Genomic DNA, 18,671 nt, shown 5'->3' on the forward strand with positions numbered 1-18,671 from the left:
TGAGCCATTTGCCTAATTAGGCTTCAGCTGAAACAACCAGAGGAGATGAGGGATATCAAGGACCAGGGTTGATACATGTTCTTATTAACTAAAGGATTTGTCTAAGAAGAGTTGTGTGGTCTGAGGGGAGTCAGTATCTAAGCGCATCGACTGCAGACCAACTGTTCCTGCCTTAAAGTCATACATTGTGCTTCTTCTAACAGAGTTGTCTCAGGCGTTTTGCATCAGTAGAAGTCCACACCATCCCTGTGTAATGATGGCTGCTATGGTATGAGAGTTGTGTGTTTAAGCCCCCTGTGTCAGGGCAGTGGTCCTCTGCTGGTGAAGCTATGGAGATCAGGTGCTTAGAGGTATGCCCAAGACAGTGCTTTGAATCCAGGTGGACCAATGATTTGTCTTGAATGCCCCTTCAAGGTCAACATTGGCTTAACAAAAAGTTTCCACAGCAATGTGGGTGGCAGTTTCACAGAAAGCCTTGTGGTTTAGGTCAGAATCTGGGTTTGTCTTCCAAACAGTCCTTGTGGCTCAGGTCAGGTTGCACCTTTTATAAAATAATGAAATAACATGAAAAAGGATGAATGCCATTGGAGGGTTGCCTAATTTAAAAGGTACACAGTGGGCACGTTTTCCACAATTGTGGGAGCAAAGATCTGATAGTATGCACGTAGTAGTATCAGAACTGTAGGCCTGTGTGGAGAGAGGCTTGTCTCAGTATTCATATTGACTCAAAGCTGTGTGCAATTAGCGCACAGCTAAGTAGTATAAACAAAATGTTGTTTTCCTTCCTGAATTTGCCCACTTTATCTTACATGTGACTTATCTCAGTGTAAATATATTTCATGGAACGTGGTGATTTAAATACCTGACCTCTGTATTTGCATTTCTTATCATAGTGAGATAAACTCTAATCCCGGGACATTCTGCAGTTCCATGAACAATGTGATATATGCACACCACAGTGAAGAAACTGTATTTTGTATCTTAATATTACATTTCTCTCAATCAGCAAGATAATTGCAAAAGGGTATCTACAATTGCATAGTATCAACACACACAAAACAGAAGCCAGATAGTATAAATATTTGCTGTTGTCAGTAGTGCAGAGGCGGGTTACAATTGAGATTTTTTTTTCCGTTTCTTTTTGTTACATAACATGGATGTAGAATGATGATATCTCTCCCATTTAATTCTGTTTACACTCTACATAATCACCATAGTCAGGTATAAGTCATGTTTTTGTCTCTCTTCTTCTTCCAGAGCCTGCATTCCAATTTATAATCCTTGTAGTTCCTTTTACGATAGTGTGATGAACCGAATAGTACAAAACTACAAATGTACGGTTTTGTCAGATGGAATAAGATTATTTCTTTGGCTTAAATTGAACTTGATTGCTTTGGCCATATGGCATTATGGTAGAATAGCGACAGAACTGTGCCATTTCACTAGAAGCAGGTCTATTTTCAAGTTATTTGTAGATCTCTGAGAAGAAGCAGTACTTTTCAGCATTACATTCACAATGCTTGGATGTAAAATATACACTCTGACAATCATCGGGGCTGTATCTAGCCAAGCAGGGTGAGCGGTTGGCTGAACTCTTCCAGTTAATGTTGTTTCAGGTACACAACACATTTAGCTTCTTACTAAAAACATTTGTGATTGTCAATCAATGGTTGAACCAGTCTCAATCCAGGCCTGATCACATATAGGCTATTTGTATATGCAAATTTAGTTCAGTGTCTCCAGAGTAGGGGAAAGGTAACCTATTGTCCTGTTAACCTGTTAATTTATATCAGGTGTGTGTGTGTGTGGGGGGGGGGGGGGTGGATGACTGCTTAAAAGGAGTTATCTAGTTTTCTGGCGTTCTTTGAGCATGGCATATTTCAGATTCAGTTGCTGGTTCATATTTTGCAGCAGAATGTGATGGTGAAATAATAAACTCAGACTATAAACTGATAAGCGATGAGATTAACAAGGTCCAACTGCTTTAAACCACATAGATGGGGGTATTTATCCGGAAACCCTGAGGGTGTAAATAGTATGTGCACTGCATGGCTCAGTTCCGGTTTGTGATTTCCTACAGAGTGAATGTTTATTCTTAGGTTTACCTTTGAATGCACGAAGAACAGGAAGTATGTGGCTTGATATAACATAAATTACAGTGGTACTGACAAAACAGTGATGTGCTATTTACTGTACAAGAAGAGCCTGTTTATTATTTATATATTGAGTTGTTTACACACAACCCAGAAAGTTAAATGTACTTCAGCCCAAGGACAATTCCAGTGGTGGAGTATGGTGAATTCAGTGCTACATGGTCTAAATGAAATGCAGCAACACTGAAGCAACCCTTAACTGGTCTTTAACTTGAATTAAGTGTATACAAACTCATCATAACTCACTGTCTTGGAATTTCTCAGTGCCTTTTGTTGTTTTTCTTGTTATTGTTGGCAGAGTGCCTCTTAGGCCTTCCTGTCTCAAAAGGTGACCCTAAACACAAACTTCACTCCACATGTTGGTGGAGGGAACTGATGACAGCAGCTGCTTTTGTGATACACTTTATCTCAGCATGGACAAGAAAAGGGGTGTCTGTGTGACTGATTACAGCAGTCTTTATTACAGTCTTTAAGTACTGTAAGCCGATATTGATCTCCTGCACCAAACGCAAATTGCTAGGCCTCGGAATGGATTTGTCAGAAACTTTAGAGACAAGGTGTGCATTATCATACACAAATATTTGTTTTGGTGTTTTTGTTGTTGCATAAATCACAAATACATATTCTAGTTAATCAAACTTTAATGTAAATAATTGAGTGGTAACTTTTAAAGTTTTGTTTTGTTTTACCCCCATTCATTTCCACCAACAAATTCAAGACTTTTGCTACTGAAATCTCCCACAGGTTTCTCAGAGGGGTCTGCTGAAGGTCACATAGGGGTGAAAGGTCATGACAGCAGCTGCTGGAGATATGGGCAGCCACGTGTATTAGTCAAGTTATAGAGAATTAGCTTACAGTGAGCATGGTGGACACAGTTAACACAAACCACATCAGATGAGACCAGGTTACTTTTTTTTGTTAGATACTGAGTGTTGATCCACAGAAACTGATACATTACTTTTTTGTTGTCCACCTCGTATAAATCCCAGGACAGGGACTAATTACAGAATACTTGTATTATTCAGTGTCTTCAACTGAAAAAGCTTTTGAGTTTTGTAGTGATCTTTTGTGTCTCCTCCTTCCCTCTTGCCTTCTTTGTAACCTGCCAGCATATTTCTCTCCATCTTAATGCCCCACTTTTATCCCCCTCCTCGTCATCCTTCTTAATCGCCTTCCCTGCAGTCTTTTTTCTTTCCCCCCCTCCTGCTTCTCTCTCCCCACTCAGTGTGCCCTTCTGTTGTTGTAGCTGCTGTTCATGAATCACCCTGCTGTAACGGGGGAGATGGCACAACCCGATGCCCGGCCTGCTCAGAAGGCTTGCCTGGTACTGAGTAGTACCCTTCGACTGTGCCAAGTAGAACTGTGCCAGGCAGAAATGTGCCAATCCTGAAGCCAGGAGCATTCTATCACTCTTCATGACTATGTAAATGGGAGCTAAACAGCTAGCAGTAAGATCAGGCCAAGGAAGCTAACAATTATTATGTTATTTTCCTACATAACAATCTGTGAAAACAATGCAAGAAGGTCATTATTTTACTATTTGGCATTTCTTAATGGGTCTCATGGGTAATTAGATTTGTGTTAATTATTACCATGTAGGAAATATTTATTTTGTTGACAGATATTAATGAATAGTTATTTACTTGGTTCAGATTTTGAACCCATCCATTAACAGTTAAGGACAGGGGTTATACATATGACCACAGACAGATTTATTTTGCTGTTTGTTTCAGGTAATACAAATGTTAACAGTTAGTGGATACCATTAATATTTTGATAGTTAATATTTTATCAGTTCCTATAAGTGTCAGTAAATACAATTTGACAAATAAGAAATTATATAATATAAATAACTTGTATTAGTATTTTTAATGTAACTTTTATTGAGGTTTTTTTATTCCTGTTGATCTTATTATGCCTGTTTTGCCCAAATAGTGTATTCTGTAGGTTTCTATAGATTTTATTTTCTGCATTACAGTTTGAGCCCAGCAGTTCCCATGCAAAATATGTCTGATTTGTTGACACTGAGAAGACTGGGAAACTGAATGGTTTTGTGTGTGACTAGAATATTGGATGGTGAGATTGGAGAGAAACAGAGTGCAACCACTACAGTGTGGTTAAGAGGTCTGGCAGACACAGGGTTTGCAATTGGCTGAAACTGGAGTCTTCACGTAAGGAAGGAGCCAGATTGTCAGAGCCATAGTGTGCCTGTACACGTTAGCTACCTGTGTATTATAGAAATGTAATTGGAAGGCTTGAATGAATAATTGATTGTACAAGTCACTCCTGTGCTGGTGAAGTCGAACTACATTACACACTACCTGTAGTTACTGTGCCACAAAGTCGGCAGGATATTTCTGTAGGCTGGGAAACCACTGGGGACTTCCACTATGCCAGGAGGGGTCTCAACTATGATGCCACTTTTCACAGGGGCACCTTGGATGCCCAAGTTTAAAGGCACAGGTTTGGAGGTGTAATTGGGGGATTGGAAAACACAAATCAAGTTGGTGACAAGTGGGCTGGTTTTTGACTGAAGATCAACAGGTAGCATTTACACTGGGATACAGAGATTGTAGCCCGTCAGGCTATTGAGTGCTCCCCCCCAGCTGGTCCCCTAGCCCACAATGACTGCAAACTAAATTTCAAGACAGAAGTATTGAGAGAAGTTCAGGAGCAGATGGCAGAGTTTACCAAGGCTCTGCTAAGCCTTAGTGACTTATGAAATAATTCCCCACCACCCTCAATCTTCTCCCGCAGGATGTAATGGACCAGGTAGCAGGTTTTGGGGATTCGTGGGCTGTTTTAGGTGGTTTATTGAGGGTTTTCAAAAATTGATCAGGCATTGAATAGCACGCTGGCAGCTGTTAGTGTGCCCTTGGTGGAACTCACCTATAGAGATCTCACGAACCTGTAAGAGCCTGGTGTTATACAAGTGTGATTGGAAGGCTTGAACAAATAGTTGATTATATGGGTGACTCCCGTGCTGGCGTAGTCAGACTGCAAATCACAAATCAATTTTATAAACCTTCTGGTAATGAATGCAAACATTGCAGTTAAAATATAGTTTTACATTTTGATAACCAATATAGCATTCTGGGTTTGACCAAGGGGATTTCAACATATAAAGCTTCCTTCCACATAGTGTAGGGCATTGCAAAACAAGAGTAATACACTGAGAAACAAAAAAAGCATCACTGCAAAGAAAACTATCAGATCCACCCACATTTCACAATCTTTTCAGTCTTTACTGAATTAGATTTCTTGAAAATTGTTGGTTTAGCCAAGTGCAATAGTTTTTTTTTAGCTTTGTGGTAAGCTTGTTTGGTATAGTGTTTATGAGTAATGAGTATAAGACAAGGATAAATTTCTATTAGAGAAAGTTAGACACTTTAATATATTAAATATAGCACAGGGGCTAAAGCTTCTGCTCATTATTTCAACTAGAGATAGTATTATATTTGATAGTTTCAGGAAGAGAAAATCCTATTAATCCAGCATGAATAATGTCATTGTCAAACAAATATGTCTTCACCTCTGATTTCTAGTGCATTAAATAGTTTTTCTTTTTGATAAAACCATTTATTCTATACTGAGAAACTTAATTTGGTCATCTCGCATTAAAATCTCTGTATGTCGTATAGAGTCTAATGGACAAATTAACATATAACATATAACCCCTGACATCTGATTGGCCACCCCGAGAAGCATTTATTTTGATGTTCAGCGGCGAAGTTTTCAAATTGAGGACCAGGAAAAGAGAATATTAACGTTGGTTGCAACATACAGAAGAATAAGAATAAGAAGAACATAAAGAAGAAGAAGAGAGAATATTTCCACAGCTCAAGGATCATAGGATTCATTCATGCTCCTTAGATGCCAGGTTAGGGTTACACACTAATTTTCTGTCATGGTCTATGGACCCCCTGAAGTAGCCTTGGCCACCCCCTGGCCACCCCATGTATTAAACTTTAGTTCCACCACTGCACCACCTTACAAGAATAGGCTGATTACTGAAGTATCCCTTTTGCAGTTTTAGCCAGAAATTAAAGTGGTACGAGATCTTGTTTTATTGTTGGTCACCCATCAAAGACTCATACCTTGGGCACAGAGTGGCGTACTTGTAATTTCTGTAGTCACTGTGTATTTCCTGTACATCCCCCATCATACATCAGTGATGTAAACCCCTCACCCCCACCAAAGAGCCATAGGCTTCATCCTCCTCCACACTGACAAAAACAAGAGCTGACAAAGAGAATGTGAGGCTGGTTAAGAGAGGTTACTTGAGGCTACAGAAAGCATTAGACTGTCTTACACAGTGGATGGGATTAATGAACAAATACTCTGAACCACTGTACAGGCGACCTAAAGAATGGGATGGAAAAGCCAGGAAACCCAAGATGTGTTATACAAAAGCAAGCATACTTTTGGATTTGAATTGAAGGGCACATTTCATTCTTAGGGTAACTGTAATGATTATTTGCAGAGTTGCTGCGCACCTTTGTGATGTGTTCAAGTGAATAAAATGTCAGGGTCCAACGGGGTCCCACTATTATTACCCTCATTTGAGGGTGCAAAAGCAAGATATTGTCCAAGCCAATTCCATTTTTGGAATATTTGAAAATCAACTTATTTTTTATTCAGAAAACATGCAATGTACTATAGCAAACCATTAGTAACAGTGTCATTACAATCACCATGTTCAGTGTGTGTCAATCCAGATGAAGGTCTCCCCAACATTCTTTCACAAAAGTGAAATCATAAATCATAAAAAAAAAACTTGAAATTGGTTCTACATTTTGAGACGAAACATTCCAATCTATAGATATCTTTTTGTGAGGTTTTTATATGAATAGTAAGATCTGCTCGGTCTGATACGGACCACTTGCTATACGTGGAATTATAATGCACGTCGCACAACCTTTGTTTCACCACAGAGAGTTAATGAACTACTGTTGGTAAAGTTTTTTTTTCTCCCTTCACTAGAATATGATCAACAGCAACCCAGAGAGGGGTGTGTGGAATGAGAAGCCAGAGCCTTTAACCTAATAACCTTCAGGTAATTTGCTGCCAATATAGCTGCATTTCACCTCTTCTGTTTTTCACAACACTACAAATCGTGCTGCATTTGAAGGGACAAATCCTTATCAGGTACAAGGATCACACTGAAACCAGTAAATATTTTTTTTCTAACAGCTAGAGCGACAAAGCCCTTAACCAGCATGCATGCTTTTCAAACTATTACAGGAAGGAGGTTTTCTTGTGAAGGTTTGCATAAGTATGTATGTAGCGGAAATGGGGAAATAGCTGGTGCATGCATCCGTGTGAAGACATCGGTCTCCTTGCCTCAGTTTACACCGTCAAGGCGAAACACAGAGAAACATCATGAGTCTTCGAAAGCTAAGTAAGTCACTTTATTTATTTATTCGGCCAATAATCTACTTGGTTTCACAAAAGCCTCTCATTGAGCAGTATCTCAAAGCACTTTGCAGTGGGTAATGTCACCACACGGCAGCAATCGGAAAGTTTGACACACATCAAAGGCACTTCATGTTCAAGCATTATTGCTATAAAATGTGTCTTCCTACATTGTTTTAATGGGTGCACGATAAACAATAATTAATAATTACTTTGAAATAGCTTGACAAATAGAATGCTTTTCTAAGTTTTGGATCATATCTAGAAAACACAGAATGTACTTATTTAGATGTTTTGTTAAGTTGCTTAGGCATAGATTGTATGGTGAAAATGTACTTAGGATATTTTATGGAGTTAGCTCTGTTAAATTAAACACTGGTTACAGTTAACAATTACCTTACAGTATGGAAGTAAAGCTTAGTGACATACATTTGATCATGCTAAAAGCACAGTAGACCCTTAAACAATGTGTGGTAAGAGCAGATTAACCAAGGCAAAAAAGTAAAGAAAAATATAGTCTGTATAGTTGAGTTTCCAAACCATATGCTTTTAGAACAATGTTACTCCAAGATGCCACTCCACACTGCATTCACATTGCTGTGTGTGATTTAGCATTTCATCCGCTTCACCATTGGAAGTATCTGACGTGAGAGGCGAGCTGTTCAATCCTAAGTATTCTAAACCAGGATTCTCAGGGTCGACCACCTGACTCGTTTGAATTTAATCTGCATTTATGTATCTTTTCAGGAAGAAATAATATCCTGAACCTATTCCTAGCAGATGAAGGTCCTGTTGTGTTGTTAATTAGGTTGAGCAGAGTTCAGCATTTCTAAAGTGGCAAGTGTAAAAATTGAAAAAATAGGTAAAGGTTAAGGTAAAAATAGACACTAAACATAACATAACACTTACATAACACTAAAATTAAAGGACACAAAGTAAATACCAACAAATCAGATTTGTAGTTAAGGATAAAACTAAATAGGTCTATGATATGTTACTGTAGAACACACCACTAACACTACACGGGTAGCAGTGTGGAGTAGTGGTTAGGGCTCTGGCCTCTGGAGTGGATAGTCATGGCTTTAGTCGCAGTTGGGGGACACAGCTATTGTACACTTGAGCAAGGAACTGTACCAAGATTGCTCCAGTAAAAACCCAGCTCAATAAATGGGTAATTGTGACATATTATAAGTCTCCCTGATTAAGTGTGTATGCTATTAAATATAATAGTAATTAAAAAATAAATAAATAAATGTATAAGCAACTTTTTAACATTTCCAATAGGCTCATTGGATTATCAAACCATTTTCTGGTCATATTTTTTCCTCATAATTCTTTTATGAAGCAGCTAAAGAAAGTACTATTGTAGTGTTACTAAAGTATGTATGCTTACATGGATAGCAGTTAGTATTTAGTAATAGAGAATGATTAACACCATATAAGATCATAAGGCAACCTCATTTTAAGGTGTATTTTACCATATGATAATATGTATTATATACTGTATTTTTTTTTCAGTATTACTGATCACATTGTGTAACATATTTGGTTCACTTTAACAGCACACATAAATTATATATATATATATATATATATATATATATATATATATATATATGTGTGTGTGTATATGTATATGTATGTATATGCATGTATATATGTATGTATATATATGTATATGTATATGTATATATATGTATGTACGGAGAGCTCCACCAAAAATGGTGAAGGCAAATGTACAGCAACTCCCAATTTAATGAATATCCGTAATCACATAACCATATATTATTTTTAATCTTTCAAAATTTCCACGGCAAAGGAGGCTGCTTGCTTACGCGTTTCGACACAGTTTTCTTCAGAGCATAGTCAAAATGAGACATCAAGGTGTGTCATATGTATATATATATGTATATGTATACATGTGTATATATATATATATATGTGTGTATATATATATATATGTGTGTATATATATATATATATATATATATATATATATATATATATATATATACACACATATATACAGTGGCTCTCAAATGTAGTCACTCAAAGATGTTTCCACAATTTATTGTGTTACAAAATGAAATCAGAATGGATTTAATCAGTAGTTTTTCCTACTGATCAACACAGAAAATGTCCATAATGTCAAAGTGAAAAATATAATCTGCAAATTATAATAACATTAATTACAAATACAAAACAGAAAATAATTGAATGCATAAGTAATCACCCCCTTTGCTATGACACACCTGATTGAGCTGCGGTGAAACCAATTGTCTTTAGAAGTCACATAATTAGTTTTATGCAGTCCACCTTAATTAAGGTGTGTCATATGATTTCAGGTTAAATACACCTGTCTCTGGGAGGTCCCACAGTTGGTTAGTACAATTCCTAACAAAAACTACATCATGAAGACGAAAGAACATTCAATCCGGAATAAGGTTCTTCAAAAGCACCAATCAGCGGTAGAATAAAAAAACATTTCCATGGAGAGAATATGAAACTGTGAACTGTGAGTATCCGGGCGAGAAGGGCACTAGTCAGGGAGGCCACCAAGAGGCCTATGGCAAATCTAAAGGAGTTACAGTCTTTCAGGGCTGAGCTAGGAGACACTGTGCATACTGCAACTGCTTCACAATAGTGGTCTTTATGGGAGAGTGACAAAACTAAATCAAATTTCGGCTAGAGTTTGCCAGGAAGCAAGAGGAAGATTCTATGGTCTGATGACACCAAAATAGAGCTTTTTGGCCTCAATGCTAAGCGCTATGTTTGGCGCAGGCCTAACACCACACATCATCCTGAAAACACCATTTCTACCATGAAGCATGGTGAAGGCAACATCATGCTATGGGGATGCTTCTCTACATCAGGGACTGGAAAACTTATAAAGGTAGAAGGTAAAATGTATGCAGCAAAGTACAGAGAAATACTGGAAGAAAACCTGCTGAAGTCTGCAAGAGACCTGGGACTTGGGAGAAGATTAATCTTCCAGCAGGACAATGACCCCAAACATACAGCCAAAGCCACACTGTTTTCTAGTGCATTAAATACTATTTTATTTTGATGAAACCATTTATTCTGTACTGAGAAACTTAATTTGGTCGTCTCACATTAAAATCTCTGTATGTTGTATAGAGTCTAATGGACAAATTAACATATAATTTCTCCCGACTGCTGCTCAGCGTAATTTAAATAGCCACAAACAGATAGCTAATAATCCATGGATAAGACACACAAACAAACATTAAAGAAAAATAAGTCTAATGGAAATTTAGAAAACTACTGCATATTGGTAGGGGCCTAAAAATAGAGCAGTTTTCAGCGTCTCCTTTTACAGTGCAGGAGTAAAACAAAAAAATAAAATCCAAAAATTAAAAAAAAAAACAGAGCTGAAGTTGCTGAAGCCACTAGATGAAATTCAGAAAACCTTATGTGTGTTCAACTTAAGAGGAAGGTCCAATTGTGAACAACAAACAGCATGAAAAGGTTAATAAAACCCTCTGTGTTTTTTGTCATAATTAGGGGACAGGGCCTTAAGTTTCACCACAGAAAGATTAAATATAGCTAAATGTAGAGCCAGTGATTGTGAAACCAATCCCACTCTCACCTTACAAGAATAGGCTGATTATTGAAGTAGCCCTTTTCCAGTTTTAGCTAGAAGTGAAAGTGTCACGAGATCTTGTTTTGTTGTTGGTCATCCATCACAGACTCGTACCTTGGGCACAGAGTGGCGTACTTGTAATTTCTGTAGTCACTGTGTATTTCCTGTTTCATTCCCCCCTTGAGAATCAGTGATGTACACCACTCGTCCACCCTAAAGAGCCATAGGCTTCATCCTCCTCCACACTGACAAAAACAAGAGCTGACAAAGAGAATGTGAGGCTGGTTAAGAGAGGTTACTTGAGGCTACAGAAAGCATTAGACTGTCTTACACAGTGGATGGGATTAATGAACAAATACTCTGAACCACTGTACAGGCGACCTAAAGAATGGGATGGAAAAGCCAGGAAACCCAAGATGCGTTATACGAAAACAAGCATACTTTAGGATTTGAATTGAAGGGCAAACTCCATTCTCACTTCTACTCGGTACTCACTTCTAAATGTTTTGTAGTCATTCTTGTATTACTTTAGTATAAACGCATGTTAATTTGGATTCATATGGGTTTTTTTTTCTGACTTTATGTGAACGAAAAGACACAAATTCGCCTGTTTTCTCATTGGAAATAGGTTTCAAAATATCACTGTCCTGGCCACAAACGCAAAGTTTGTGGGGAATAGTAGCCATTTTCTATACTTTTGTGGCATAAGCAATTAGGAAATAACACTTACTACCCAGGAACAACAACAAAAAAATGTTACACGGTGTTATTCATTCAATTAAGGTGGACTGCATTCAACTAATTACGTGTTTTCACCACAGCTCAATCAGATGTGTCATAGCAAAGGGGGTGATTACTTATGCATTCGATTATTTTATGTTTTGTATTAGTAATTAATGTTATTATAATTTTCATTTTGACATTATGGACATTTTCTGTGTTGATCAGTAGGAAAAACTACTGATTAAATCCATTCTGATTTAATGTTGTAACACAATGAAATGTGGAAAAGTCCAAGGGGGTGAATACTTTTGAGAGCCACTGTGTATACATATATAATTAAATAGTGTGTTATGAAATCAGTACTTACAGAAGAGTCATGGAACCATTTATGCAGAACTAAAATGGATAACACATTATATTATAGTAACATTAATACATGATTGGTAAATAGGTTATAAAACAGTTAGGAACCATTAATAATTCAATTTATAAATGATTAATACACCTTTATAATATACAATATATAATTTATGTCCCCCCCCAAAAAATTACAAATTGTTTTAAATCTTCATTATGAATGATAAATCATATCTATGTTTTATTCAAAATTCAGTCTTTAAAAGGCAATGTATTTGCACAGCCCTGTGTCTCTTTTGTAATCAAATACTAGCAAGAAATAACTGTGAATCTTATTACTGTTCTCCACTGGGGTTATTTATGTGGAGGAGGGGGCCGGATTTGTACATTTTCCTTTGGTGGCGACACATTGTGCAGTGTCTGAAAACAGAAGACCCCATGAAGAAAAGTAGGCCATATATCCAGCCCCATGGGGGCCCGGGTGTGGAGGTTGTGAGTTGGAATAAGGGCCGAATAAAACTGGCCTTGGCCATACCAACACTGTGCTTCTCCGACGAGCATAAGCAAACGTCATGTAGCAGAAAGTGTTATGCACTGTAATCGTGGTGGAGCCACACTGTTGCCAGCGTCATAGTGGACTGGAGCACCAGAAGGACTCTGTGACGCTCGGTTATTTAGAATTTTGAAAAATTTGCCTGAAAACAACTTAGTGAGAGGGTGACGTTTAGCTTGAAAATACGGAAATGGCATTGCTCTTGTCGCTGACACGGGCCAAGATCTCTCTCACAGCAGCTGTCAGCTCTGTAGTGTGTTTTATTTGCATTTAACCACAGTGTCAGCTCAGAGTGTGTCACCACCGCAGCACAGCCAAACCCCAGATCATCGCCTGTGTTCTCATGTGGCCTAGCTGTACTGCCAAAGTTGTTTATCACCAGGTTCCATGGTTGATTTCTGTGGAACTGCAATGCACATCAGAATATGCTGTTAATGCGTGTCAACGCCCTATGTAGTTCACACCAACCAAGTACCAAAATTGCTGATTCTGCTTGTAGAAGAGTCATTGGTAAAATCAGCACCAACTTTATTTTGAAATGCTAACATCACATCTTGTACAATCAAGATTTCTATCACACCCTGCCAAACTTATTATCAGCAAGGCCCTTCAGTGGTATACCAAGAAATGACTGAGGCTTTGGAGTTTTAATCTAAATATTTTAAATAAATATTATAGCATTGTAAATGGTAAATATATCACTTAAAACATGAAACAACAACAACAACAAAATAATAACTTTTAAATGGAATGGAATATAACATATACAGACCTATTATTAACACTACTCCTGTGGCTTTTGCAGGAGGGGAAATGCCAGAGGGAGAGAAACATAATTCCCCCAGAAAAAAAAAAGTTAAAATAAATGGTAACTTTGATCAAAAACAGCTGGCATTTCCATTGTTACTTCATTCATTATTTTTTGACACCCGTAAAATAATTATCCAGGTGAAGGTAGCTGTAAAGACCAACAGTCACTGGACTGAAAGGCCTCAAAACTGCTTGAATCAAAATGGGGTTCTGAGGGTGGAAGACAGGTCACTTTGAAGTGGTTTTATACTCCACGCCTTGCTGGCAGAGCCATATGTAGTGATATTGCGGCTCGCTCATGTTATTTATACAGGAAGTGCCAGTTTAGAACGACACATTGCAGTGTCTTTTTCACCCAGCTGGTCTGAAACTTTAAAACTGCATCTGCGAAGCAAAACTCACAGCTGCTGAGTGTCTAATCCTCATGGCAGGAAGTCACTTTTTTTTTAAATATAAACATACAGATTCAATTCCCTCTTAACATTATGCCACTGCTTATTTAAGAGTCTGTATCTATAAAAGGATTGTTAACGCTTAAGGAATTGTAGGTCAAATTGTTCAGAATACTTTCCCTGCAGCAATGTCTTGCACAATACAGCAACTCCTAAATCATCTATTATTAACTTTTCTGTCATCCAACCACAAGTGATTTATTATTTTAAGACTCTTGTGATTATCTATAAAAATTGTTAACCTGTCTGTACTATACACTTCTGATGCCACTTTTGACAGTATCCAGCGTTTAAAAACACATACAGTGAGGGAAAAAAGTATTTGATCCCCTGCTGATTTTGTACGTTTGCCCACTGGCAAAGAAATGATCAGTCTATAATTTTAATGGTAGGTGTATTTTAACAATGAGAGACAGAATAACAACAAACAAATCCAGAAAAACGCATTTCAAAAAAGTTATAAATTGATTTGCATGTTAATAGTGAAATAAGTATTTGACCCCTTCGACTTAGTACTTGGTGGCAAAACCCTTGTTGGCAATCACAGAGGTCAGACGTTTCTTGTAGTTGGCCACCAGGTTTGCACACATCTCAGGAGGGATTTTGTCCCACTTCTCTTTGCAGATCCTCTCCAAGTCATTAAGGTTTCGAGGCTGACGTTTGGCAACTCGAACCTTCAGCTCCCTCCACAGATTTTCTATGGGATTAAGGTCTGGAGACTGGCTAGGCCACTCCAGGACCTTAATGTGCTTCTTCTTGAGCCACTCCTTTGTTGCCTTGGCTGTGTGTTTTGGGTCATTGTCATGCTGGAATACCCATCCACGACCCATTTTCAATGCCCTGGCTGAGGGAAGGAGGTTCTCACCCAAGATTTGACGGTACATGGCCCTGTCCATCGTCCCTTTGATGCGGTGCAGTTGTCCTGTCCCCTTAGCAGAAAAACACCCCCAAAGCATAATGTTTCCACCTCCATGTTTGACGGTGGGGGTGGTGTTCTTGGGGTAATTTCTCCTCCTCCAAACATGGCGAGTTGAGTTGGTGCCAAAGAGCTCGATTTTGGTCTCATCTGACCACAACACTTTCACCCAGTTCTCCTCTGAATCATTCAGATGTTGGCAAACTTCAGACGGGCCTGTACATGTGCTTTCTTGAGCAGGAGGACCTTGCCGGCGCTGCAGGATTTCAGTCCTTCACGGCGTAGTGTGTTACCAATTGTTTTCTTGGTGACTATGGTCCCAGCTGCCTTGAGATCATTAACAAGATCCTCCCGTGTAGTTCTGGGCTGATTCCTCATTGTTCTCATGATCACTGAAACTCCACGAGGTGAGATCTTGCATGGAGCCCCAGACCGAGGGAGACTGACAGTTATTTTGTGTTTCTTCCATTTGCGAATAATCGCACCAACTGTTGTCACCTTCTCACCAAGCTGCTTGGCGATGGTCTTGTAGCCCATTCCAGCCTTGTGTAGGTCTACAATCTTGTCCCTGACATCCTTGGACAGCTCTTTGGTCTTGGCCATGGTGGAGAGTTTGGAATCTGATTGATTGATTGCTTCTGTGGACAGGTGTCTTTTATACAGGTAACGAGCTGAGATTAGGAGCACTCCCTTTAAGAGAATGCTCCTAATCTCAGCTCGTTACCTGTATAAAAGACACTTTGGAGCCAGAAATCTTGCTGATTGATAGGGGATCAAATACTTATTTCCCTCATTAACATGCAAATCAATTTATAACTTTTTTGAAATGCGTTTTTCTGGATTTTTTTGTTGTTATTCTGTCTCTCACTGTTAAAATACACCTATCATTAAAATTATAGACTGATAATTTCTTTGTCAGTGGGCAAACGTACAAAATCAGCAGGGGATCAAATACTTTTTTCCCTCACTGTATTATTTCTTGAGGTTTCCAGGTGTCAGCATTAATTTGAATCAGGTATCCCAAATGCCTATTCCCCTCAGACAACAACACACTGATAAAATAAACTGCGATGCAGGAGGGTTGGTAGAATGGCTAAAATGAACAGGGAATAAAAGTTGTGGCTGTGTAAAAAAACAGAAGCTTTAGAAGTTTCATTATCAAATGAAAAAAACTGCTATGAGGAAAGACCATAGATTAATCACACCAATAGTAAAAGATTTCTGGAGGCCAAGTCAATTTTCATTATAGAGGCAAGATTCAGGGCACGTGTGTCTAAAATGCTCATTAAGCACCTTGATCTTATGGACTTTCTAAATGACATTTTACTGGTGACAGAAAATATATTTGAGGTGAAAACCATTCCATTTCTATATCTGTTCAAACTACTTTCCCAATTCAAGATAATGCAGTAAACCAGCCCTTGAACCAGTATGGTGCTGGTCTTGAAAAACTGCTCATTTTAAAGAAGAGATACACAGAAATGTATTCGCTTTACATCAACTCATGCAGTTGAATCAGACTATGAGCTTTTATAGGATACAGCTGGTTGAAATTCCGGGCCTGTTTGATTACCAAACAAACCAAACAAGACTAAAACTTTAAGTTCCTCAAAAGTAAAGACAAAGTAAACCCAGATGTCAACTTCTAGATGAACAATGAAACCAGGATCTGAGGACACAAGAGCATGAAGAGCAGGGCCATTTAGAACAGAAAATAGGAGATGTTTCCTTACACAGGGAGTAGCAGGGTTTTGGGTCAAACTACATAGCCAGTTTGTTGAAGCTTTCTGAAAAGCAGCTGGGTATAATTCTAGGATCAATTTGCTACTAGTCACAGAAAAATCATGAAGGGTTGAATGGCCTCCTCTGGTTTCCTTAAGATCTTCTGAATACTTGTTTCATCTTGACCGAGACTACTGTAAATACAGACATTATTTTGCAAACAGTTGCAAATCTGCCTGGAACACAAGTTGTAAGAATCCCTGTAAGGAGAAGGACAAAATTAAAACTAAAATTGTCTAATAACACCATAGTATACAACATTCCTTTATTAGCCCAGCTTCCTGCTTACTGCATCCTTGCACTATAAAACAATAGCTTGACCACACAGCAGCAGAGCACACAAACCACTGCTTAAAAAATGCGCTTTCTGCAATGTCCATTATAAAACTTAATGGTGGCATGCCAGTTTAAAATCACACTACAAGCTATTAACGAAAAGCATAGTGATGCATGAAACCATGATGATACAGACCATGGGAAATTATGGAAGTACAAAATTACTGTGCACATGTACTACTAGTAGTACTGCTATAACTATTTTTTATTATAATTATTATAATCTATTCTAGTGTAATAATTATCCTTATTTTAACACATTCAAAACACTCTTGCAGTCTGTAACCTATCTGATTTGGTGTCTTCGGGCTAGGCCAAATCAAAACTTTGACCCATCCACAAATTTCAAATTACAAAGTTGTACCCTATGGCATTTGATTTATAAATGGTAGAAAGGGGCTTCTAACAATACATTAAATAGCGATAGAGATCTGTAGCGTGCAATTTGCAGGTAGGTCAAAGTTTTGATTTGGTCTAGCCCTTGATCTCGCTCAGATCAGACTACATTATAGCCTAAACACCAAGCTTCCCAAGCACATGGCTTTAGGTTAAACTTGGCCAAACATCTGAACTGTTAACCTCTATATTCCCTGAGAAAGTATAGGCTTTCACTAAATAATTCCAGCTTCTTCCCATAATTCCATGCCATTTGTTTAAAGAAAGAACAAACAGCAGAGAATTATGAAACTATAGTGTTTCAAGTTCCCCCTCTAGGAAATCCTACATCTCCCCAAACCAGCCCGTGTTATTTTTAGCCTTGACTGGCCCAGATGAAAACATGAATCTTCAAACATGACCTCCTCTACTTTATAATATTCCATGTTGCCACAAAAGCAAACACCGGAAAGGAAATCTGAGGAGAAAGTTCAGACTCTAGTATTTCCAAAACTGGACTCAATTGGATGTCATTTTGAATCATTGCGGATTTTAAAATTATCCAGTAAAACTGATCAAGCTTACCGATTTACTTCCAGAAGGTGACCTTATGGCATTCATGGTTTTTTTTCCAGCACATTCCTACATTTCAGGTCTGGTTTGATTTGCGTTTGTTGCCATCCCAAAGGTTTAACCTCATGAATTGAGGATGATTATTTTCTTAAATGTGCTTTTCTTGGTTTTAGAGTCTTGATTGCAAGGCAGAGCATCATTTCATCAAGCCACTGGCAACGGGTAGAGGGAGTTCAATGTGTAATAGATTGGAAACTCCAGGGCCTGAGCTGGAGGGTTTGGCATTGTTAGTGTGAATCTGATTCATGCTTTTAGTCTGCCACCGCTTTGGGAAGCAGGTCTGCAAATGCTCCCAGGTATTGAGTATTAAGGAAAAGAAATGCCCTCCGTGACCATCAACATTGCTTCAGCATCACGTCATGGTCCCCAGGGGCCACAGGGGCCCTTTATATATAGTGAGAGGAGCAGAGGCAATTCATAAAACCTCCATGCCAGAGCAGCATAATCAACAACACATGTTCCTGCTCCATCCATTATGTCTACATTCCAGAGCGCTCGACAGCAATCCTTGTCCCTATCGCTCAGGAAAGGATCCTGACTTTTTCTCACGTATTGCTCCGAT

At 38.4% G+C, this 18,671-nt stretch overlaps 1 protein-coding gene across 1 annotated transcript in view; it reads left to right on the forward strand.

The window, feature by feature from the left end:
- The first annotated feature begins 7,465 nt into the window (after positions 1–7,465).
- The window catches only part of LOC136758587 (SH2 domain-containing protein 3C), a 71,407-nt gene continuing 60,201 nt past the window's right edge, over positions 7,466–18,671 (forward strand). Inside the window, exon 1 of the mRNA XM_066713103.1 lies at positions 7,466–7,554. Within this exon, the coding sequence (XP_066569200.1) occupies positions 7,536–7,554 (19 nt within the window). The 5' untranslated portion in view covers positions 7,466–7,535. The remainder of the gene's footprint in view (positions 7,555–18,671) is intronic.

This window comes from Amia ocellicauda, chromosome 9 (assembly GCF_036373705.1).
Source record: "Amia ocellicauda isolate fAmiCal2 chromosome 9, fAmiCal2.hap1, whole genome shotgun sequence".
NCBI classification, from domain to species: domain Eukaryota; kingdom Metazoa; phylum Chordata; class Actinopteri; order Amiiformes; family Amiidae; genus Amia; species Amia ocellicauda.